The following is a 24,728-nucleotide window of genomic DNA, read 5'->3' as shown; positions in this document are numbered from 1 at the left end:
TGTTAACCATTTGCTGTCGTGTTGTGGCAATTGGGGTTCGTGCTTTTGCCAATTTGCAATCGCTCTTTAGGAATTGGGGATCGTGTTGTGGCAGTTTGCATTTGTCCTTTTTTTTTTCTTTTGCAAAGCGTTTGCAATTTGGGTTCGTGCTTTTTTCTATTTGCAAAGTGTTTGGACTTTGCATTTCGCCTGACACCTCTCGGCCACCGTATTTTTTTATTTGATTTTGATTTATATATTTCGAGCAGTAATAACGAAATACAACGAAAAACAACCAGAGCGGGTGGAAAAAAATAACAATAATAGCAGTATTGTTGATTATGACAAAAACAATAGCAAATCCATACATATGTAGTTCGAAAAGGAGTAGAAGGAAACCGAGCTTTTTTTGAGCCCCACCTCCAATTCACTCCTTAAAAATTCCATGGGAATACATCAGTACTTGTCAAATAGTGGGGCGGGCCCCCCCAGGGGGTCACAGAGCGATGCTAGGGGGTGGTGCATGTGATCTTGGGGAACATACTTTTATACTGTACTAGAATAAAGTGTAATTGCACATCTACTCAGTGGGTAGGAGTGCCGCTCTCATTTTCAGCATGTGCGCAATATTTTTGAACCAAACAAGAGCACGCAGCAAAGAGCACTGGAGATATGAAAAGCTAAGACAAGGAAATATGACGAAGCGTATGTAGCATTTGGCTTTTGGCTTTGACTTTTAGTACAGCGGGAGACGAGGAAAGGCCAGTCTGTTTACTTCGTCTAAAAATGTTTGCAGCGGACAGCAGGAAATAATTTTTTTCAGCCAAAAAGTACCGAATATTGCCGAAATAACCCCACACCATAAGAAAGGAGCTGATACTGCCTGTAGCAAAAATAAAAACTGTCCCTCTGTCCAATGACATTGCCGTTTTTGTTCGATTATTATTTTTTTGTTTTTTCGGTCTAATTGTTTGGCATATTTTCCTTGTGAGTTAATGTTGCTAATCAATTTGAATGTATTATTATTTATTGATTTTATTAAATTTTCTTTTTCTTTTTTTTTTTTTTAACACTACACTTTTGTGAGTTAATCTATATTACTTTTTTCTTTAATATTAAAAAGAACACGCTGTTATGCAGAGGTGTACTTATAATAATAAGAATTTTATTTACAAATGATACTATAGTATATTTATAGTGGCGGCAGAGAATGGGGGGGCGCAGAACGTTTACATCTTCCTGGGGGGGCATAACAGAAAATAATAGTAATAATAATTAAATATTAAAAAATAGTAATAATAATAATTTCCAATATCGTCATCATCAACATCGCATCATCACTAGCACTACCGCCATCACTGCTGTCCCCTTATAGTGATCGTACAGTGTTATGAAAAAGTATCTGAACCTTTTGGAATTTCTCACAATTCAACATAAAATCACCATCAAAGGTAATCTGATCCTTGTCAAAATCACACAGATGTAAAAACAATGTTTTAACGAAAACCACCCAAACATTTATAGTTTTGCATATTTTAATGATGATAGCATGCAAACAATGACAGAAGGGGGGAAATAAGTAAGTGAACCCCCTGCCTAAGGAGACTTAAAGAGCAGTTGAAACCAATTTTTACCAAACAATTTAAGTCAGATGTGTGCCCAATCACTGATGAGTGGTTTAAAGCTGCCCTGTCCACTATAAAACACACACCTGGCAAGAATTGTCTTGATGAGAAGCACTGTGTGATGTGCATCATGGCTCGGTCAAAGAGCTGTCTGAAGACCTGCGATCAAGGATTGTTGATTCGTATAAACATGGGAAAGGATACAAAACCATCTCTAAAAGTCCTGCTGTTCTAATGTTCGCAACAAAGCCCATAGACACTTCACAGAAGTTTTGGCAAAATATTTTGTGGACTGATGAAACCAAAGTTGAATTCCTCACCAACATCAACACCTCATCCCCACCGTGAAGCATGGTGGAGGGAGAATCATGATTTGGGGCTGTTTTGCTACCTCAGGGCCTGGACAACTGGCAATCAATAATGGAAGAATGAATTCAAAAGTTTATCAGGATGTTTTGCAGGAAAACCTGAGGCCATCTGCCAGACAGTTGAAGCTAAAAAGAAGACAGATGTTGCAACAAGACAATGATCCAAAACACAGAAGTAAATTAACTTCAGAATTGTTTCAGAAGAACAAAATTCATGTTCTGGAGTGGCCAAGTCAAAGTCCAGACTTGAACCCAATTGAGATGCTGTGACATGACCTAAAAACAGCGATTCATGCCAGACATCCAAGGAATCTGACTGAATTACAGCAGTTTTGTAGCGAAGAATGGGCCAAGATTAGTCCTGATCGATGTGCCAGACTAATATGCAGCTATAGATGGTTTTACTTGAAGCACTGTTTTTTCATCTGTGTCATTTTGACAAAGATCAGAACACATTTGATGGTGATTTTATGCAGAAATGTGAGAAACTCCAAAAGGTTCAGATACTTTTTCATACCACTTTACGTGTAAGTAACTATCATATATGTAATAATTAGTGTTGCACCGATACCATTTTTTTGCCCCGATACCGATACCTGGCTGTGCAGTATCGGCAGATACCGATACCATACCGATACCACCCCGTTTATATATATATATATATAAAAAATTTTTTTCTTCTTTTTTTCCCAAAGAGCTACATAATTGGATGTGAAATCATTGCTATCAAGGCTTTGTCAGGCTGTTGCTTACCTTTGCAAAATAGGAAAAAGAAATAAGAAAGGAAATAAGTAAGTGAACCCCCTGCCTAAGGAGACTTAAAGAGCAGTTGAAACCAATTTTTACCAAACAATTTAAGTCAGATGTGTGCCCAATCACTGATGAGTGGTTTAAAGCTGCCCTGTCCACTATAAAACACACACCTGGCAAGAATTGTCTTGATGAGAAGCACTGTGTGATGTGCATCATGGCTCGGTCAAAGAGCTGTCTGAAGACCTGCGATCAAGGATTGTTGATTCGTATAAACATGGGAAAGGATACAAAACCATCTCTAAAAGTCCTGCTGTTCTAATGTTCGCAACAAAGCCCATAGACACTTCACAGAAGTTTTGGCAAAATATTTTGTGGACTGATGAAACCAAAGTTGAATTCCTCACCAACATCAACACCTCATCCCCACCGTGAAGCATGGTGGAGGGAGAATCATGATTTGGGGCTGTTTTGCTACCTCAGGGCCTGGACAACTGGCAATCAATAATGGAAGAATGAATTCAAAAGTTTATCAGGATGTTTTGCAGGAAAACCTGAGGCCATCTGCCAGACAGTTGAAGCTAAAAAGAAGACGGATGTTGCAACAAGACAATGATCCAAAACACAGAAGTAAATTAACTTCAGAATTGTTTCAGAAGAACAAAATTCATGTTCTGGAGTGGCCAAGTCAAAGTCCAGACTTGAACCCAATTGAGATGCTGTGACATGACCTAAAAACAGCGATTCATGCCAGACATCCAAGGAATCTGACTGAATTACAGCAGTTTTGTAGCGAAGAATGGGCCAAGATTAGTCCTGATCGATGTGCCAGACTAATATGCAGCTATAGATGGTTTTACTTGAAGCACTGTTTTTTCATCTGTGTCATTTTGACAAAGATCAGAACACATTTGATGGTGATTTTATGCAGAAATGTGAGAAACTCCAAAAGGTTCAGATACTTTTTCATACCACTTTACGTGTAAGTAACTATCATATATGTAATAATTAGTGTTGCACCGATACCATTTTTTGGCCCCGATACCGATACCTGGCTGTGCAGTATCGGCAGATACCGATACCATACCGATACCACCCCGTTTATATATATATATATATAAATTTTTTTTTTCTTCTTTTTTTCCCAAAGAGCTACATAATTGGATGTGAAATCATTGCTATCAAGGCTTTGTCAGGCTGTTGCTTACCTTTGCAAAATAGGAAAAAGAAATAAGAAAGGAAATAAGTAAGTGAACCCCCTGCCTAAGGAGACTTAAAGAGCAGTTGAAACCAATTTTTACCAAACAATTTAAGTCAGATGTGTGCCCAATCACTGATGAGTGGTTTAAAGCTGCCCTGTCCACTATAAAACACACACCTGGCAAGAATTGTCTTGATGAGAAGCACTGTGTGATGTGCATCATGGCTCGGTCAAAGAGCTGTCTGAAGACCTGCGATCAAGGATTGTTGATTCGTATAAACATGGGAAAGGATACAAAACCATCTCTAAAAGTCCTGCTGTTCTAATGTTCGCAACAAAGCCCATAGACACTTCACAGAAGTTTTGGCAAAATATTTTGTGGACTGATGAAACCAAAGTTGAATTCCTCACCAACATCAACACCTCATCCCCACCGTGAAGCATGGTGGAGGGAGAATCATGATTTGGGGCTGTTTTGCTACCTCAGGGCCTGGACAACTGGCAATCAATAATGGAAGAATGAATTCAAAAGTTTATCAGGATGTTTTGCAGGAAAACCTGAGGCCATCTGCCAGACAGTTGAAGCTAAAAAGAAGACGGATGTTGCAACAAGACAATGATCCAAAACACAGAAGTAAATTAACTTCAGAATTGTTTCAGAAGAACAAAATTCATGTTCTGGAGTGGCCAAGTCAAAGTCCAGACTTGAACCCAATTGAGATGTTGTGACATGACCTAAAAACAGCGATTCATGCCAGACATCCCAGGAATCTGACTGAATTACAGCAGTTTTGTAGCGAAGAATGGGCCAAGATTAGTCCTGATCGATGTGCCAGACTAATATGCAGCTATAGATGGTTTTACTTGAAGCACTGTTTTTTCATCTGTGTGATTTTGACAAAGATCAGAACACATTTGATGGTGATTTTATGCAGAAATGTGAGAAACTCCAAAAGGTTCAGATACTTTTTCATACCACTTTACGTGTAAGTAACTATCATATATGTAATAATTAGTGTTGCACCGATACCATTTTTTGGCCCCGATACCGATACCTGGCTGTGCAGTATCGGCCGATACCGATACCATACCGATAGCACCCCGTTTATATATATATATATATATATATATATATATATATATATATATATATATATATATATATATATATATATATATATATAATGTTTTTTTTTCTTCTTTTTTTCCCAAAGAGCTACATAATTGGATGTGAAATCATTGCTATCAAGGCTTTGTCAGGCTGTTGCTTACCTTTGCAAAATAGGAAAAAGACTAGTACAAAGTGAATAGTCTACTAAACCCTAGTAGACAATAGTTGAATAAACCTTTGGCTCTCAAAGGCCAAAATAGTGCTACATTTATGAAATTAATAAAACATGTATAATGCTAGCCCAACAGTAAGAAAGTAAAAATAAATTCATAATAATAAACTCAGAATGAACTAAATAAACCTTTTTAAACCTCTCAAAGGCCAAACAGTGCAACTTTCATGATATTATTGGCACATTCTGCTGCTGGTTAGATTGTGTCTTGTTGCTGGGCTGGTCATGAGGACTTTCCTGACGTCGCACCTGAATCCAATCTCATCAGCGCAGCATTTAAGCACGGGTGATCTCAAAGGTATTTTGCCTTGCTGATCGCCATTTGACATCTCGCACTATAGTCTCGCTACATTTGCTTGTTACGCCCCTGCATTTGTTTTTTTTCTGTTAGTGTGTTGCTCTCGTTTGTAACCGTATACCCTGTGCAGGTATTTGAATGTTTTTATTTTGGCTTTTTGGCTCGCTGCCTATCGTCTTAGTTAACTTTCGAGTTTGTAGTATTGAGCTCCGTCGACCTGCTGTCACGGACTCCTTTTGTTATTTCTTCTATCCCGCGATCGCGTGTTATTTTTTTTTTTGCAATCATTAAGCCCTTGTACATATCCCCCGCTTGTTGTCTGCTTCGAGTTCCCACCTTGTTTCCGCATTTGCGGACGCTAACAATTATAAGTAATAATAAATGACCACAGCATCCCGTCTCTCTATTAGCCTCCTTTTTTCCCTTATTTCTATTTCTGAAAGGTGGCAACCCTACTTTGGAAACAGTTCCCAAATTACTGCGGCATTTCTTTCAGTGAAACACAATAAAAGTAAAGTAGACGTAGTGAACTGACCAGAGATTGTTGCTCCGGTCCAGCGCCCTTCTTCTGGATACCACTCCTCCTCTTGCACGCTCAAACTCGTTGTGTTCGTTCACATTTCGTCTTCAAATGTTTTATCAAGTTCGAGGTATTGAAATTGGCCAATTTAATTCCACATCTCGAAACTTTCAGGCCGCAAATCTTGCATGCAGTCATTGATTTTAATCGACGGGATTTCTATTTTGAAATACTTCCCGACCGCCGCCATTACTCCTGGTTTGTGTTTCCTCCATATGAAAAAGCTGTCTTGTGATTGGTTAGGAGTGGCTATTGGCCCGCTCTCATTGGTCTGGAGCAGGCCAATAGCGATAGCTGCTTGATGTTCACGTGTCATCACACAACACAGAGACAGAGTGTAGTGAGCGCCAGGAGGAAAAAAAAAGGCTGCGGTCAAATGTTATAATATTCGCCGTCTTTGTTGGTACTCGCCGATACCGATACCACCATTTCGGGCTGGATCGGCACCCCCTACCGATACCAGTATCGGTATCGGTGCATCTTTAGTAATAATTATTATCCATAATACATGTAATATTAATATTTACAGTGCCCTCCATAATTATTGGCACCTCTGGTTTTTTAGCTTCAAATTTTTTTTTTTTTTTAATTCAAATAATATGGGACCTTAATGGAAAAAAAAAGAAAAATCCAACCTTCAATACAAGTGCATTTATTCAGTGGGGGAAAAAATCCCACATAAGCGGGTGTGGCGTGGGTCGTGGGTCTGGCGTGCCACGAAAAATGCGCATGCTGAAAAGCACCTCATACTCACTGTGAAGTATGAGTATGGGGGTGGGTCAGTGATGCGGTGGGGCTGTTTCACTTCCAAAGGCCCTGGGAACCTTGTTAGGGTGCATGGCATCATGAAAGCTTTGAAATACCAGGATATTTTAAATCAAAATCTTTTGCCCTCTGCCCGAAAGCTGAAGATGGGTCGTCACTGGGTCTTTCAGCAAGACAATGACCCTAAACATATGGCCAAATCTACACAGAAATGGTTCACCAGACACAAAATCAAGCTCCTCCCATGGCCATCTCAGTCCCCAGACCTTGTTTTGTTGGCAAAAGGGGGTTGTACAAAGTATTAACACCAGGGGTGTTAATAACTGTGACACACATTATTTGATGTCAAATAATAATTTCTTTATGTGGGATTTTTTCCCCACTGAATAAATGCACTTGTATTGAAGGTTGGATTTTTCTCTTTTTTCCCCATTAAGGTCCCATAATATTTGAATTAAAAAAATTATTAGAAGCTAAAGAACACATCTTAACCAGGGGTGCCAATAATTATGGAGGGCACTGTATACCTAAGACATTTGGAGACCTCTTTCTGTGTATCGTGACCAGACCTGATGTTTATAAAACATTTTGAATCTCTGGATAGTTTGGCACTGCTAATATTGAAAATCCAGACTTCCAGAGTTTTACCCCACATACAGAACACACAGAATCCTAGACAAGTAGTATGAAATTTTGGTAGTGAAAAGTGCAAATCCTCTCAAATTATGAGGTTGCTCTCGCACTTTAAAACTACATTGTAAGTTGAGGGGAAATAATTTATGAAATGCTTTAAATAAAAAGATGAGTTATATTTTACAAGATCATTAAATTTTAACAGTTTGGATTGAGTAAATAAATTATGTGTGTGATCTAAAAAAACACTTTATGTATGATCCGGATTGCTTGTTTCTGTAATATAACTAATGGATTTATTGCACTTTGTTAAGTGTTTCCCCATACTTCGACACAATATGAAAAGCATGGCTTGCTCGAAAAGATGGTGTGGCAGTCTTTATTTTTACTCATTGCCCCCACTCTCCTTTTTTTTCCTTTTTGGAACAGCAGAAACAGATGGACCAAAATGGTTGACACCTGTCATATGAAATCCAAATCACAGTCCCTTGAACAAAAAGTTGCCCAATGTCACCAGCTGACAGGCTGATCACACCAATAGGAATGGGAACAAACCGAACAAATAAATGGATTTAGGGACGACACAAAAGAAACACAATAACTAGACAAAAGTGTTTTGACAACTTGCCCGTTTGGTCATGTCTTTTCTTAGCAACCATCACACTGGCTCCCTTGACACAGGGTTTGTGAGAATCCCATTTCAGTGATCCAAAAAAAATATCATATTATCTGTGTCATACATACACCTAAAGACATTTTTACCATTTGATGCACTTTAATGTGTTTCCTCTTTTATACAAAGTGACATTTCACTTCAAATATAATGAGATAGAAATAAAAAAGAAAGAATTGTAATGGTGGGAAATATATGGATGCAAATCTGGAAAATTGCAGTCCAAAGATCTTTATGTGATAGATGAAGAGCAGGAGGGCAATAGGGAGGATGTTGCCATAGGCTGTTGTCCTCCCAAGGTGGGTTGTTTACTGAGGTAAACCAACAAGTTGAAAGCCGATGTGTTGTTATGGCCTTGAGACAGCCAGCGTGCTCGCATTCTCTGCCTTTATTTGATTGTCTGGTGGCAAATGGATCCAGCCTTTAGTTGGTGTGGGAGATGGCCTGGATGTCTGCAGTCATTCATCAGCTATTGCATGCCGTGGTCTTTGTTATTCTCGTGTCTTTATATCTGTATTGTTACGGTGACATTTAAGTACAATATGTTAGTAATAGAAAGTCCTGGCCATATTTTAAATATGAATACTGTTGACCATCTTATTCCATTACATAGTATATTACTTAGTCAGAACAGAACACTGGGCTTTAACCTTCATTAATTTTAACTACTGTGTTTTTTTTTTCCTATCCATTTTCTGAAACACTAGGCCTCATTACATTTGCAAGACTGGCCACCAGCCGAATGCACAATTTTATTTTTATTTTATCGTACTATTAAAAAATTTACACTTCCACTTGTCAGTCTTATTTTTCTGCAGAGTAATTTTCGACAACATTCAGAGTTTATCTCATCAGCATCAACATGAGGGGGGAATGTGGTAAGCCAATGAAACCTCAAAAACATCACTATTGTGTAATTTTTACTATTTCAAGATTATTATTTTTAAAGCTGTAGCAACTAATCGATTAAATCTATTAATAAATTAGTTGCCAACGAATTTGATAATCGATTTTTGCTGGCCGCTATGAGCTGTCTTGTTTGGGTCCTTGTTTGTGTGTAATAGGAAGCTGCACGTGCCAGTGATTAGAGCTGGGGAGAGAGAGAGAGAGAGTTCACTGCTACAGTCAGGTTGGGTTGCTAAATCAATACAGTAATACAGTGGCCCCTCGTTTTTCGCGGTTAATGGGGACCAGAACCCGCCGCGATGAGTGAAAAACTAGTAGCACCCCTCCAAAAGATTTTTTTTTTTAATGTGTGTGTGTATTCAATGTATTTATTTAGATGTACCAATGGGAAGAGAAACATATAAAGCGTTTTTTTTTTTTTTTTTACTTGTCTCCCTCCCCAAGAATAATTAAAAATACTTTTATGTATATACTCATTCATTCATTTTCCATGCCTTTTTTCCTCACGAGGGTCGCTGCGGTGCTGGAGCCTATCCCAGCCAGCTATGGGCAGAAGGCAGGGTAGACCCTGAACTGGTTGCCAGTGTCTAATAAATGTTTTTTTAAGCACTTCAAACGTAATAATTATAAGTTTTAAACATGTAACTCTCCCACCAATTTTTTTTTTAACAAGAATGAAGTAGAAAAATGCTTGTCTTTCTTAAATGCTTAATTGAGTGAGTCCACTCATATCCACGTTGCCACAGCAACTGTTTAACAAGTTAAATGATGATTTATTTTGAAGTTTTGGCTTCCAAGTGTCTTTGGCAAGATCAAACCTTAATGTCTGTCAATCATTGTTAACTTTAAAAAGCAACTACAATGCGCTGCCTGACAAAGAAAAGCGGCATGTACGTAAGTGACAGACTACGTGATCAGATCGGGAGAGCTCTATAAAATACTGCATTTATTGATTTATTTTTTTAATTGAAAAAAACAAAAATTCACGATGGACTGAGGAGCGAAGTAGGGATCACTGTATTATGAAGTGTCGAAAGTTAGATTGTCTTTGGTGTTGTTAGATCCAGTGTGCCTCAGTAAGATGTGAGTAAATGAAAGCAATTATATTGTTTGTATTCTTTGTTGATGAGACGTTGCCATGTAGCACGGAGAGCTAATCTAGTTAGCAATGATGCTAATCAGTAACTTAAGTGTCCATTTGTATCGTGTTTAGGAGAAGTATTTTAGCACTCGAGTTGTTGTTACTAAACTTCTCTCATTTCTTCTTATAAAGAAACCACACACAGAAACCCATTCATATAATAGCCTAGAGTCTCCTTTCAACACAAACTCGCATTCAAACTATAAATTGTCATACAAGAGAGTGTGCTTTAAAATTGGATGAAATCCAGCGTAGGGCTACTGAACCTTAAAACATGTTTTGTTTTCTCCTTGAGATAACTGTTGTTGTGATTTGGTCGAAACAAATCAAAGTTTATTAGATTTTATTTGACTTGGAACACATCCATTACTGAACAGTAAGGACATGCAGGTGACAATGTTTTTTTTAGGTAACCTATTGTGGTTGCTCAGTTCTATTATTATTATAGATTGTTTCGTAGTCCCTTTCAGCTCAATCTGACCCCTTTAGAATGCTTCAAAATGCACCAGAATCGGCAGTTCGATCAAGACAGGTGCAATCTTTGATACCGACAATTTCCAAAGACACTATGTAGCGCCCCCTAGCAGTCATTCTTTGTCGGCCGACGCTTTGGGCCCTACTTTGACCCACTCAGAATGCTTCAAAACTCAGCAAACTCAACAGCCACGTAAACACTGGTGAAACCAAAATAAGCGTAAATGTGTGTAGCGCCCCCTAGGAACAAAACCAACATTTCTTTTTTTTTTTTTTTTTTTTTTTTTTTTTTTTTTTTTTTTTTTTTTATGGCGAAAGAGGAAGTAACAATGCAAAGGTTAAAACTTAGAACACATCAGTACTATATGAATGGGATACCAAACGTGGTGCCCAGACTGCCGGTTGTACTACATCCAGGTTTCTTTGAGTGGGCAGAGCGTGTCCGTGGATGGGCACTGCTCACCCCTGCAACCCACCCGGTAACGCCCCTGATTTGGATTGTATTTATAAACAACTGTTTGATAAAGGAAACAAATTCAGCACAGTCTGCCTCCTCCTTATCCGATTTTGTTGTTTAGTTTGTTTTAAGAAAATAAATGAGTCATTGGCACAATTTATATCACAGCCTTGCCCACACACACAAAAAAAAAAACGAACATAACAACAATGTCAATCAGCAGCACTTTTTTAATTTGAATGAACAGGACTTTTGTCTGATTTGTGTTCTGAGAAATTCTTTTTGTTTTGTATTCAGAACCTTTATTAAAAAGTAACAGGTTTTCTGTAATTAATGCAGTACAGTTGTAGTTTACAGTTAAGTCAGGAAGCTGTAATAAAATACTGTTTTTGAAGGAAATAGTCATCCATTTGGTCGTCGTTGATACTTACAACATGCCGAACACAACTTCAAGTTAAATTGTGAAGGGAATTGAAAAAAGGTGACATTTATCCGATTAATCAATTATAAAAAATAATTTTAAGTTGCAGCCATAGTTTATTTGACAACTTCATTCACGAAGTATTGAATGTGACAAAATTACATTACAGAAATGTTTTTCAATTTTATCTCAGTAGGGACTCAACTTTTTTGTGTCCAGTGTGATTTTTTTTGGCCTTCATTATGATTCTGCGCCTCCATGGCGCATTGAGTCATGGTGTGTGATTGATGATACTCGTGTTTTGCTTTCACTGTCCCTCCCCGGTGTGCCGCATACCACATACAGTGCGTGTTGTTTCAAAGTCATTAAAGCTGTCCTGAGATGCAAGGGTCTTGCAAAGTCTTGAGGAGCCCTTGTCCATTTGCGCAGTTAAAAGGCATTATTGTGATTTATCCTAGCCTACTTTTGGACACACGGCGTCAATATTTGAGAAGTGTGTACTTGAGAGGACACTTGAGTTTGTAAATCAGTTCTACTTTTTTTCAACCGTCTGTTGCTCTCGTCGTGTTTTATCTGCGTCTTTGATCACCTTCTCGCCAATCTGTCATCGCCCCTCCTGTCCCTTCCATCCTTTGACTCCATTTGTTTACGCCTCTCTTTTCATTGCGCTTGACCTTTTGCTTTGTCTCCATCTGTCTCTGCCTATTACACACAAAATACACACTCAGCCGCACGGCTGTACCACAGGTTTCACTTTGGAGATCAGGAATGTAGCTAATACTGGTCCTTCTAAAAAAAAAATAGCTTATTGTGATAAAGTTTATTTTTTTCTGTAATGTACTAATAAACATTATACTTTCCTATATTTTGGATTCATTACACACACCTGAAGTAGTTCAAGCCTTTTATTGTTTTAATATTGATGATTTTGGCAAAAAAGTCAAGAAAAACCAAAAATCCCTATCCCATGAAGGAATTCGCCCCCCCCGGCCAAGCCGCACGGAAACAGCTACAGCCGAATGGAAATGGTGCTCCGCTAATGCCGCCTCCGTGTGAGTCGACCGGGAGGGCTGCCATTCCGACGGAGGGACAATTCTGGATCCAAAACAAGGCTACATAGAAAATGTTTCCGAGAAGTGAACCATTTGTTATCTCAGTGTCCAGTGTTTTTGAAGGCTGCGGTGGAGTGGGCCGTGCCGGGCCGAAGGTGTGGCTGGGTGTTGTTTCGGGATCATCCCTCTGTGGCCGGTTTTGGGTGGTTAGGTTCATGCGTGGATGGGATGTGGTTGCCACAGCGACCGACGCTGGTCTTGACGTCCCAAGCGCCCGCTATCAACTTTGTTGTCCTGGCTGGGCGAGACGCTACTTGTTTTAGGACATAGCGCCCTGCTCTTTGTCCTTTGAGTGGCCGGGAGAACTGATTGCAAGAGTTGGTGCTTCAATCTTGCTTGTGACGCACACGTTGGGCTTCTGTGATAAGATGGCGTTGTGTGTCTATTCTGCTTCTTTTCATTAAACTATGGTGTGCTATTTATTTTATATTAGGTGTGTTAAAGTAGTACAGTCGTACAGTAAATATGAGAAATGATACTATTCCCTGATTAATTATACAACGTGTGTTAGAGTAATGCAAACAGTTATATGGTGTGTGCGTGAACGTTAACTATTCCCTTCACTCAAAAAAATAGCATATCATGAAAAGGAAGAAGAAGCTACTAACCTAATCATCTGAATCAACGAATTACTTCAAAACCCCTGCGAAAGATTCCTGAGGCTTTTAAAAACTCCCAGCCTGGTTCATTACTCAAAACCGCAATCATGGGCAAGACTGCCGACCTGACTGCTGTCCAGAAGGCCATCATTGACACCCTCAAGCAAGAGGCTAAGACACAAAGAAATTTCTGAGCGAATAGGCTGTTCCCAGAGTGCTATATCAAGGCACCTCAGTGGGAAGGAAAAAGTGTGGCAGGAAACGCTGCACAACCAGAAGAGGTGACTGCACCCTGAGAAAGATTGTGGAGAAGGGCCGATTCCAGACCTTGGGGGGCGTGCAGAAACAGTGGACTGAGTCTGGAGTAGAAACATCCAGAGCCAGGCGTGTGCTGGAAATGGGCTACAGGTACCGCATTCCCCCGTTCAAGCCACTTTTGAACCTGAAACAGCGGCAGGAGCGCCTGACCCGGGCTACAGAGAAGCAGCACTGGACTGTTGCTCAGTGGTCCAAAGTACTTTTTTCACATGAAAGCAAATTTTGCATGTCATTCGGAATCAAAGTGCCAGAGTTTGGAGGAAGACTGGGGAGAAGGAAATGCCAAAATGCCTTAAGTCCAGTGTCAAGTACCAAGAGTCAGTGATGGTCTGGGGTGACATGTCAGCTGCTGGTGTTGGTCTACTGTGTGTTATCAAGGGCAGAGTCAATGCAGCTAGCTATCAGGAGATTTTGGAGCACTTCATGCTTCAATCTGCTGAAAAGCTTTATGGAGATGAAATATTTCATTTTTCAGCACGACCTGGCACCTGCTCACAGTGCCAAAACCACTGGTAAATGGTTTACTGACCATGGTCTTACTTTGCTCAATTGGCCTGCCAACTCTCCTGACCTGATCCCCATAGAGAATCTGTGGGATATTGTGAAGAGTAGGTTGAGAGACACCAGACCCAAAACTGTGGATGAGTTTAAGGCCGCTATCGAAGCATCCTGGGCCTCCGTAACACCTCAGTAGCGCCACAGGCTGATTGCCTCCATGCCACGCCGCATTGAAGCAGTCATTTCTGCAATAAGATTCCAGACCTGATATAATTAATTGAAGATTGACTTTTTTGTAACAAAAAACACTTTTTTTGTATTGGTCGGATGAAATATGCTAATTTTTTGAGGTAGGGATTTTTTTTCTCTTGACTTTCTTGCCAAAATCGTCAATATTAAAACAATAAAAGGCCTGAACGACTTCAGTTGTGTGTAATGAATCTAAAATATAAATATAAAAGCTGAGCTGGCAGATAGCATGGTGGGCTAGGACATGATGCATGATGTGTGTTTTGCTGCTATGATTTGTAGAATAAATGAGAAAACTCTTCCTGGAACTCTAACAGAGTCAGTTTGTTAAGATTCAGGCCTAATTAAGCTGTCCCGCATAAATTGACAGCACGGCATTGTCCCAATTCCTTAGAGCTTTCAGTGTGCCCCCTCTTTGCGTTCACTCGTCTTAATGAGACAAATCAGTCTGTGTTAAGTTTTGCCATGTGCGTCCACCAATCAACACACATTAGCAAGTACCAGACGCTCAATACTTCGTCCACAGTGTGCTTGTTTATCAACTACCAATCAAGGTGGAAATGGAGAAATCTGTAAGAGTAGCTGAGTAAGGAGGGAGCCTGGTGTCACTTGAAGGAAAGAGTTACCGTCTCACTAGAAAATGCCATTCATTTTAATTAACGCAAGCAATAGTCATTAGTCATTAAGTCATGTGAAAACACATCAACCATCATCAACTTTTATGTTAACATTTTGAAATTAATGGATATACTACAGCAAATTTATCCAGCAACAGTATGATTTTGATGGATGCTAGTATCAGGTTTTCAATTCGGTCATCAGATATCGAGCCATGTACAACGGCTGGCATGCAGTTCTTATCCATCTTTGTACCCCGATACGGATACATCGTTGCCTTCTGTAGTGTAGAGCACGTCTAAATTAAGATAATCTGTCTTTACACGTAGTTGTCTTTTAAACAATTTTATTTTTCGTGTATATTCTGTAAATCTGAACAAATGGGTATTGGGACCAATGTGAAAATATAGCTGCTCACTCATAGGTACCGTCATTATGCCTTTAGTTCGGAAGACACTGCGAGCTATTCTGATAAGATTTGAACTCAATTTGGATTTGAATGTTCTTAAACACTGTTGTCGTTAATCAGGCCAGACCAAGCTTTGCTGTTTTCCTTTTTGCCTTGTTGAGGTAAGGAAGAATTAAAAAGTAGGAGAAGAAAAACTTATGTAAAATAAGACTTGGCTTTACAGCACGTTGCATTTTCGATTCATACTTAACTCATTCACTCCCAGCCCTTTTAACCGGTGCAACCTTCGCTCCCGGACGTTTTACTGGATTTTGACTGATTTTGCAAGGCCCACAGAAAATTCTATTCTATTGCTATATAAACATGGAACCCACCAAAATAAAGATTAGACTCTCTTCTTTCAGCAGGAAAAAAAAGTTAGTTCATATCTTTTTCCATTCTTTAGAAATCAGCATTAGAAAATAGCTTAGTTTGAGCAATTTTCCAATTTCTGATGAAAAAACAGAGAAATTGAGCTTTTTGTAAAAGCATACATTTCAAACATAACTTTGACTTTAACACAGCTATTTTTTGCTTATGTGACATCCCAAACTTCTGAATAATGTTTTCCTTCTATAAAATAAAATAAACAACAAGACAAATAGAGCTTTTGATAGCAAAGTAACAATTTATTTACACATAACTAAACTATTGAACTGAGAGATGATGCTGTTGTGGCTGCGACAGCCGGGGTAAACTTTTCCCTCATCGCCACCTGTGTCATCAAGATGGATTTTTTTTGGTCTTATTTTTGTTGTTACCACTGCCTCGTGGTGGAGTTCGCCTGGGGAACTTGTGTGGGGCATGTTGTGTTCCTGGGGGAGAACTGGTTTAGCCGTGCGCATTTCCGGCTGAGTCGCGGGTCACTGGAGGGTCGTGGGGGACACGAGCGGCGGAGCACGGCGGCGTGGGCTCTGCTCAGCGAGCAGCACGGACTCAATGGCATTGTCCGCTGCACTTGTCGTTCTGTTCGGTCGTCCAGTGCCTGGCATCCCGTGCGTCCTCTCGGTTGTTCTAATCGGTCGCCCGCCGCCTGGCATCCTGGACGTCTCCATGGTTGTCGCACTTGGTTGTACGTCGCCTGGCGTCCTGGACGTCCTCCCGGTCGTCCTGCTTGGACGTCCCGCGCCTGCCGTCCAGGACATCCTCCTGGTCGTCCATTCGGTCGTCTTCCCCGGCGCCCCGGCCGTGCAGCCCGGCTGTTTGTTCCGTTGAATCGGGTTGTAGGTATTTCCAAATGCGTTACTGCCCTCCATTGTCCAGTTTTATTGCTTTAAAATGCATTTTCAGCATTGTGCTTTGGAGCGTTAACCCTCACAGCGGTACACATAAATTACTACTTTGAGTTTCAAACTTCGCGCCCTCAGTCCATATTATTTTTGTAAAAATTTTATTTTCATAAAATTAAAAAAAAAAAAAAAAACTATTAAAAAATGTTAGATATATGTAGGACTGCAGCTATCAATTATTTTAGTAGTCGATTACTCGATGAACTACTTAGTTCGAATAATCAAATAATCCGATAAGGGACATACAAAAATACCTGAGCTGAGCCTAAAAAAAAAAAGTAAAAAAAAGTATTAAAAAAATAAGTAAATGAAGATCTAAGTACAACAAAAAACAACAGGCTAACTTACATAGCAAAGGTCCGCTAGCTTAAATGCTATAAAATGCTTTTTTTTTTTTTTTTTTTTTTTTTAACAATGCTCTTAACAAATAGTTCAAACACATATTTCCACAAAAAAACAGCTGAATATATCTATAAACTAAATTTCGAATGCAGTGACAAAACATTAACTTAAACAAAAACTTAGCTTATGTTGGTCTTAACAGGAGCAGCTGCACCCCGCCATGTGAAATGAGTTATGTCATATTCACTGTTGCCACTAGAGGGAAGTATATCCACCCAAATCCATAAAACTAATGCAAACACTTTCAAAACAAACCATTACAACGCCACTTTAATTAAATACTCGAAGCAGCAAAATTTAATTCTAATCTTTTTTCTAATCGAATTACTCGAGTTAATCGATTAATCGTTGCAGCACTAGATATATGCATGTATACATGTACAAATCATTGTTTTCTTTTATATATATATCTTATTTATATCCTAATTATTATATTTCCCGTGCTTAAAAAGCATTTTGAAAAATATACGTTTTTTTTTGTTTGTTTTTAAATATGTCTTATGTGTATGTCTCTTTCCAAAGCTGTTAAATTTAAATAAATACATTGAACCCACCCAAAAAAAAAAAAAAAAAAATACTACGATTTTCGCTGGGGGGTCCGCCTTTAACGGCGAAAAACGAGGAATCACAGTACTCGTAAATTGAGTTATGAGCTTGATCATGGAAAAATTAAACTCGTTAGTCAAGCTGTTTTGTAGTGTATTGGGTATGTTATTTTTTTGTAAGAGTTTTTGCAGTGTAATGTGTGAGTGAGGATAGTGGGAGGGTGGCCGTGAGGAGCTTTGTTTCATAAGGGGGAGGCGTGCAGTGGAGCGTGAAAGGAGAACAGGTGGCTTCTGTTTCTGCCATCCAGCTTTATTTGCCATCCTCCCCGCCGCGTCCAGGGAGCCAGTTTGATGCCGACGCTTTGTGGGTTCGTGCAAACCTTGTGGCCTGCTTGTGTTGCCTTTTCTGTGTGTGTTAGAGTGTGTGTTCTTTAGTGAGCAGGGTTCCGCTTGGTTTAGAAACAATTAGAACAAGCTGCAGGAGCCTAGAGAGCCCTGGTTTTCCAAATGTCACCCAATTAACAGTCGAGGGCGAACACGCGAGCAGCGCGCTCCCTCTCGCTCTAATTGTTGCGCATCTCATCGCACTCAGGAGTCACTCGCTTTTCCCATCCCGCCCAGGAACACTTAAACTCCTCATACAGTCAAGAAGACAGGCTGGGGAAAAGAGAAAAAAAAAACGTTCTTTTGGTGTCTTTGATGCTGTTTAGAATCAAGACCATGTACAGTATGATCATCTGTCATCTCAAGGTGGCTCTATTTTCAGTGTATGTTGGATAGCAGCTGCCTCATTAGAGAAAAGACCTTTCATAGAAATCTCTGACATTGTGAAGCATCTTGAAGCTCATTACCCAAGGTTATTTATAGCAAAGTCTTGTTCCAAGTGACTGCAAACAATTCCATGTTTGTCATAAGGGTCAGCTTGATGTTGACAGAAGCGGGACAGCGAACTATGTTAGTCATGGGACCTTGTTTCGAAATCTACAGTAGCCTATGACTTAACAAAGCAGCAAGTGGCTCTTTACCACCCATTGCTATGTTCACCACGTTCCAAGTAACAAACAATTGTATGTACTAGGCATTTAATTTTAAAGTGCAAATAAGTCAATAGTCTTTAGTGTTGGTACCAAAATTTGATTGGAAGACAATGATTTGTTAAAGCAATTTCTGATTCATAAAAAGACGGTACACAAGCCAGTCTGTCTCACCAGACCATAGGACATGGTTCCACTAATCCATGTGCTTTGTTGACATGTCTTCAGCAAACTGTTTGCTGGCTTTCTTGTGTACCGTCTTTAAAGTGCCTGTGACACGAAAAAGCATGTTTATTTCGTAATACACGCGGTATTTTATGCCCCTAAATGATATGGGCCGCTTGGATGTGTGTGGAAGCGATCACTATTTTTATTTAGTTTTTTGAGTCCCGCGCCATGAAAATGAGTGACTTCTGGCTTCGGTCTTGCATTGAGGAGGAGAGCGCTGTGACGTGTACGGTAGAAGACGTCCTCTTCACGCTACATTGTACTGTTGTGTATGAGGAAGAAGGATTCAGCTGATTTTGTGGATTAATACGTTTATTTTTCGCATCACGCCAGCCAAACGGCTGCAGAAAAATCATTCTGTATGAGGGAGAGGCGTATGCGCCTTTTTTTGGAGTTTCAAAAGGTTCCCATTCACCGTGGATATTTACTGTGGGACCGTTGGACTTACGAGGAAGTGAGTAAACATCTTGTTTTGTATTATGTCAAATACGAATACAGCGATTACAAAGTAAACACTACAAACTTTCTTTAAATGAAGGACTATTTACGTTTGATCATTGATAGGCATGCAAAAAGCTCTCCTAATGCTCATTAGCAGCAGCACGTTAGCTGCACTACAACTCCAGCCACCCTCCTCCGGGGAACGAACTGTAAATTGCTCTCCGCCGGGCGGTTTGCCGATCCGCGATGACAATCGACAACCGGGTCGTCATGTCAAATAATCCAGGATACTTATGTGTGATTTTCCGCTTCGAAGACTTTGAAACATCACTCGGTTCGGGTTAGCATGTCGGCTAGCTGTCACGCCTCCTGGTTTGTTTACATTCTCCGAAGCCGGGGAAGTGAAATGACCTATGTCCGATTTAGGTGTCATAAAATATCATTCGGGAGGTGCGACAGTAAAGGTGAAGTCGACAGTTTTGACCATTATGGAGTAATTTTGCCATGTCGTCCTGAATAAATGCATAATTGTTATTTCATATTCATTCAGCACAAGACTGTTATTTGTCATGACCATGCGATTTATTTAGCAATTGGGGAAAATACTTGGATAAAAAGAATATCCTGTAAAAATATTGAAGTAAAGAGACATAAACAATGACATTTTGCCGCTCTCTTCGTCGCGTTTTCCTCGTTGTGAATAGTTCCCCCTCGACGGGCTGACTGGTCCTTCTCAAGCCATTTATATAGCTATTGGGGAAAAATACTTGGATGAAAAGAATATCCCGTAAAAATATTGGAGTAGAGAGACTGAAACAATGACATTTTGCGGCTCTCTTCGTCGCTTTTTCCTCGTTCTGAATAATTCCCCCTCAATGGGCTGAATAGTAAAACCGATGAGCCCAGTCTACCGCTGACGTCATCCACCTGTTGGGGACGCTAAAGCCCAATAATGGTTGGCGTGGCTAACCGGCAGATTAAAAGACTAATTTCTCGTCATCTGTGCTTTGCTAAATTGTTGTATATAGTCGAATCGTCTCAAAATATGGTTCTAATTCACATAATAATGCCATTTAAGACTTTTTTTCTCGTGTCATATGCTCTTTAAGCCTGTCACAATATGCGATAATTCCATTTATCGCACGATAAATAAAAATGAAGGCGGTAATTTTGCCGCTGCGATTTATCGCCTCGCGTGCAAGTGCGTGCGCGGCAGACATGCTGTTAAAAGTTCGGATTCCTTGTTACCAACTACGCAAAATGCATCCTCTTTCCAGGTCCGGCGAAAAATAATGCCTGGGCCAATCGTTCCCATTATATCCTATTGTTCAACGTATACAGAACACCGGCCGCGTCAGTGCTCTGGATTGACTACGGACCATCTCCGGCTTGCCGGTGTTGTTGACGTGTGGGCGCTCCCGTCAGGGGTAACATTTCACGCAGGGCGGCTATTTTTCGGCACGACACCGGATATTTACAACGAAGTCCGCCAAAACATTGTTACCGACTTGGCTGCTACGAACAACCTCGCTTTGACAACAGAACATTATGAACATTGAGTGGCAAATTAAGAGCGGTGTGCTTCAAACTCGTCCTGTTTATGAAAGTCGATTGTCATATGCTGGTGTTGCGCAATAATGAGCAGACGTGACTGTGGCGTTTGCTAACTTTTTTAATGCGCGCACACACTAGATATCATGAAATAGCAAACTAGATGTGCTACGACCCATGGCATTGGCTACGTGAGCTCAGAGTGATTATGGGACACGTAGTCCATTTACTACATCGATGAATTATAAACCGCCATGACTGAATGGAAGTTAAGAAGGCCAAATCAATCCATACCAGTGACTATAGATAATGCTGCAAATATTGGTAATTCAGTATGTGACACAGATGGATTTGGACCACAAATAGGATGTCTTGCTCATATAGTAAACATAAATATTATGCACTTGAATGCATGTTTATATGATTTAGTTTTTGCTCATTAGTGGGAAAATAAAAAAAAAAACGAAACAAAAAATGTATTTTTTTTTTTTCAGAGCATTAAATGTATTGAATCGGATCAAAAATTGTGTCCCCCGTATCGAAAATTGTACCGAACTGTGACTTAACTGTATCGTTGTACCCCTATGGAACGCCATAGCAGAAGCTATGAGGGGAAAAGTTTTCATTTGCCTAAATGCTTACGTTATTAAGTGCAATTTTATTTATTTTTTGCTTGAAAAACACATTTATTCTGTGTTTCTGTGCGGTATTAATATAGCTGTCTTTTACTTAAGAGGCTTGGTCTATTGTTTTTAGTTGTGATTTCTTAAAAAGTATTTTTGAATTTAAGAGTAAATATTTATTGCGTTTAAATGGGTGTACTTGTTCTATTAATATATACTGTATTCTCACTGTTATTGTCAATTGGTTTAAAAAAACAAAATTTGGGGGGCGCAATAATATCGCATATCGCAATAATTTATGAGATAAATTATCGCACACTAAAATTTGTTATCGCGACAGGCCTAACCGTCTTCAGAAGAGGCTTCCTCCTAGGGTGACAGCCATGCACACCAATTTGATGTAGAGTGCGGCGTATGGTCTGAGCACTAACAGGCTGACCCCCCCACCTCTTCAATCTCTGCAGCAATGCTGACAGCACTCCTGTAATGAGTCACATGACATTTTGGAGGGAAAATGACAAGCAGTACTCAATTTGGACATTTAGGGATGTACGTAGTTTCTAAGGAGTGTGCTCACTTTTGTTTCCAGGGGTTTAGATATTAATGGCTATAATTTGAGATGTTTTGAGGGGAAAATAAATTTACTTTATTATATTAGCTGCACACAGACTACTTTTCATTGTGTCAAAGTGTCATTTTGTCAGTGTTGTCCCATGAAAAGATATACTTAAATATCTTAAGAAATGCGATGGGTGTACTCACTTTTGTGATACACTGTAGGGTGATTTCAATTTAGACTGGTTTCTATCTACTCTTTGCAGTCTCACCTCTTAAAACCTTGTGTTTTTCTTTCCTTAAACCTGTCACTACTGGGCAAGAAGCCATTGCATTTTTGAAATTTATGTTCCTTTATTGTTGCTTTTCTCAGGTCAACAACCATTCAGGGCGGCCAGGACCAGGCAGCAGCAGCAACAGCAGCCCGCCACAACCAAAGGACCGAAGGGCAGCGCGAGCCGGGGTTGCCCCATCTCTTCTGCCTCACGCAGGGGACCCCGCTAATTCCTCCCGCCACCCGCTATCTCTCGGTTCCGCCAGGGAGGAGAATTACTGCAACCCACCAGTCGGCGCCCCAAACATGGCCGCCCATTCCTTCATTCCTGCGGCCCAACCCCGCGTGATGTCATCTTTAACCAGCAGGCAGCCGGATAGAGTTTCATCTTCCTCGGAGTCTTTAGGAGGAAGTTTGGCATCTCGCAAAGGGGAGCAACAGCATATCAGTCATATCCCCCGGGCGGTGGGCGCCTCCTCCTCCAGCTTGGCCAGTAGGGGGAGCATCTCTTCGTCAGGCATCCCCTCACCCCAGAAGCCTTCTTCCACCTCTTCTTCCTCGTCCTCCTCCACTTCCTCGCCCTTCACGGGCCGACTGGGGCAGCCACCCAGGGGCCCGCTGTCCTTGCACAGCTACTCTCGTAAAAATGTCTTCCTCCAGCACTCCCTGCACACCACCGACCTCCAGACGCTCACACAGAGAGACGCTTGATTGCGAGCAGACACATTGTTTGCTCTTCTCACAAAGTTGCAAAAGAAAACAGCGCACAAATTACAGGAATGCTCCACGCAACACTTATGGATCTAACTTCACTTAAATTTTATTCATGCACACGGCCACACGCTCAACACCAATTTGTATACTCATCTCACAAAGTCAAGAAAAAAATTAAAACAGCCTACTCAGCGATTTAAAGACAAACATACACAAAAGCAATCACAGCTGCATTTCTCAAAGTCAGAAAACAAAACAAGAAACATTGTCCAAATTTACCCCAACCTAACCACTTCAGTAGTGGATCAATTCTTACTGAGATTTTTTTCATCCAAGCCAGAAAACTAGATGAAATCGAAGCGAATCACCCTGAACATAACCAGGTAACAATTCTGGATAAAACCCATCTGATATTTTGTTCATTCAATCTCTCTTTCATACACAGAAGCAGAAACACACACATACACACAAACCATTCGTCAGAGCTCCCACGTGGTGCCATGCCGACAGTTTAGATATGCTTACGCCCACACAAATACAATACAAAGTACACGCACGCATAAAGCCATCCTCACAGACGACAAACAGGAGACATGATGAACCTCAACCTGAAATGGTGTTTATGTAGATTTTATTTTTGTTTGTAAATTTATTTGAACCATTTTTGCTAATGGACACTTTGCAGGAACACCCACTATTGTGTCTCTTTGCCAAAATATACACGTCACTTCATGACTGTGATCTCTCCCTACCTCCATCCATCCATCATCGTTCGTTCCTGCCTTCATTTCTTCTTCTTTCCACTGTGTGCATGCTGGTTACGGTGAGCGTCTTAAGTCTGTTTACTAAATTTGTGGAGATAGGAACTCAAAATTCTTAAATTGTAAGCCACAAATAACGATAATGTACAACAACAGGGTTCTCAATTTACAGCTTGCAATTACAGTTGGGCAAATAAGTATTTAGTCAACCACTAATTGTGCAAGTTCCCCCACTTGAAAATATTAGAGAGGCCTGTAATTGTCAACGTGGGTAAACCTCAACCATGAGAGACAGAATGAGGAAAAAAAAAAAAAAACAGAAAATCACATTGTTTGATTTTAAAGTATTTATTTGCAAATTATGGTGGAAAATAAGTATTTGTTCAATACCAAAAGTTCATCTCAATACTTTGTTATGTACCTTTTGTTGGCAATAACGGACGCCAAACTCTTCACAAGCTTTTCACACACTGTTGCTGGTATTTTGGCCCATTCCTCCATGCAGATCTCCTCTACAGCAGTGATGTTTTGGGGCGGTCGTTGGGCAACACAGACTGTCAACTCCCTCCCAGATTTTCTGTGGGGTTGAGATCTGGAGACTGGTTAGGCCGCTCCAGGACCTTGAAATGCTTCTTACGAAGCCACTCCTTTGTTGCCCTGGCTGTGTGTTTGGGATCAGTGTCATGCTGAAAGACCCAGCCAAGTCTCATCTTCAATGCCCTTGCTGATGGAAGGAGATTTTCACTCAAAATCTCTCGATACATGGCCCCATTCATTCTTGCCTTTACACAGATCAGTCGTCCTGGTCCCTTTGCAGAAAAACAGCCCCAAAGCATGATGTTTCCACCTCCATGC

The 24,728-nt window shown here is 40.3% G+C and overlaps 1 protein-coding gene across 4 annotated transcripts in view; it reads left to right on the top strand.

Moving 5' to 3' along the window:
* The window catches only part of ccser1 (coiled-coil serine-rich protein 1), a 378,554-nt gene extending 354,477 nt beyond the window's left edge, over positions 1-24,077 (top strand). For 2 of the 4 annotated variants that reach the window (XM_057832960.1, XM_057832959.1), the window contains exon 11: positions 22,498-24,077. In XM_057832960.1, the coding sequence (XP_057688943.1) occupies positions 22,498-23,109 (612 nt within the window). In that variant the 3' untranslated portion in view covers positions 23,110-24,077. The remainder of the gene's footprint in view (positions 1-22,497) is intronic. The other 2 variants (XR_009062832.1, XM_057832962.1) reach the window with 2 other exon arrangements.
* Positions 24,078-24,728: the final 651 nt, after the last annotated feature.

The sequence above is a fragment of the Corythoichthys intestinalis genome, chromosome 3, assembly GCF_030265065.1.
Source record: "Corythoichthys intestinalis isolate RoL2023-P3 chromosome 3, ASM3026506v1, whole genome shotgun sequence".
NCBI classification, from domain to species: Eukaryota; Metazoa; Chordata; class Actinopteri; order Syngnathiformes; family Syngnathidae; genus Corythoichthys; species Corythoichthys intestinalis.
Note: the sequence above shows the minus strand (reverse complement) of the source record. Positions and strands in the feature narration are given on the sequence as shown.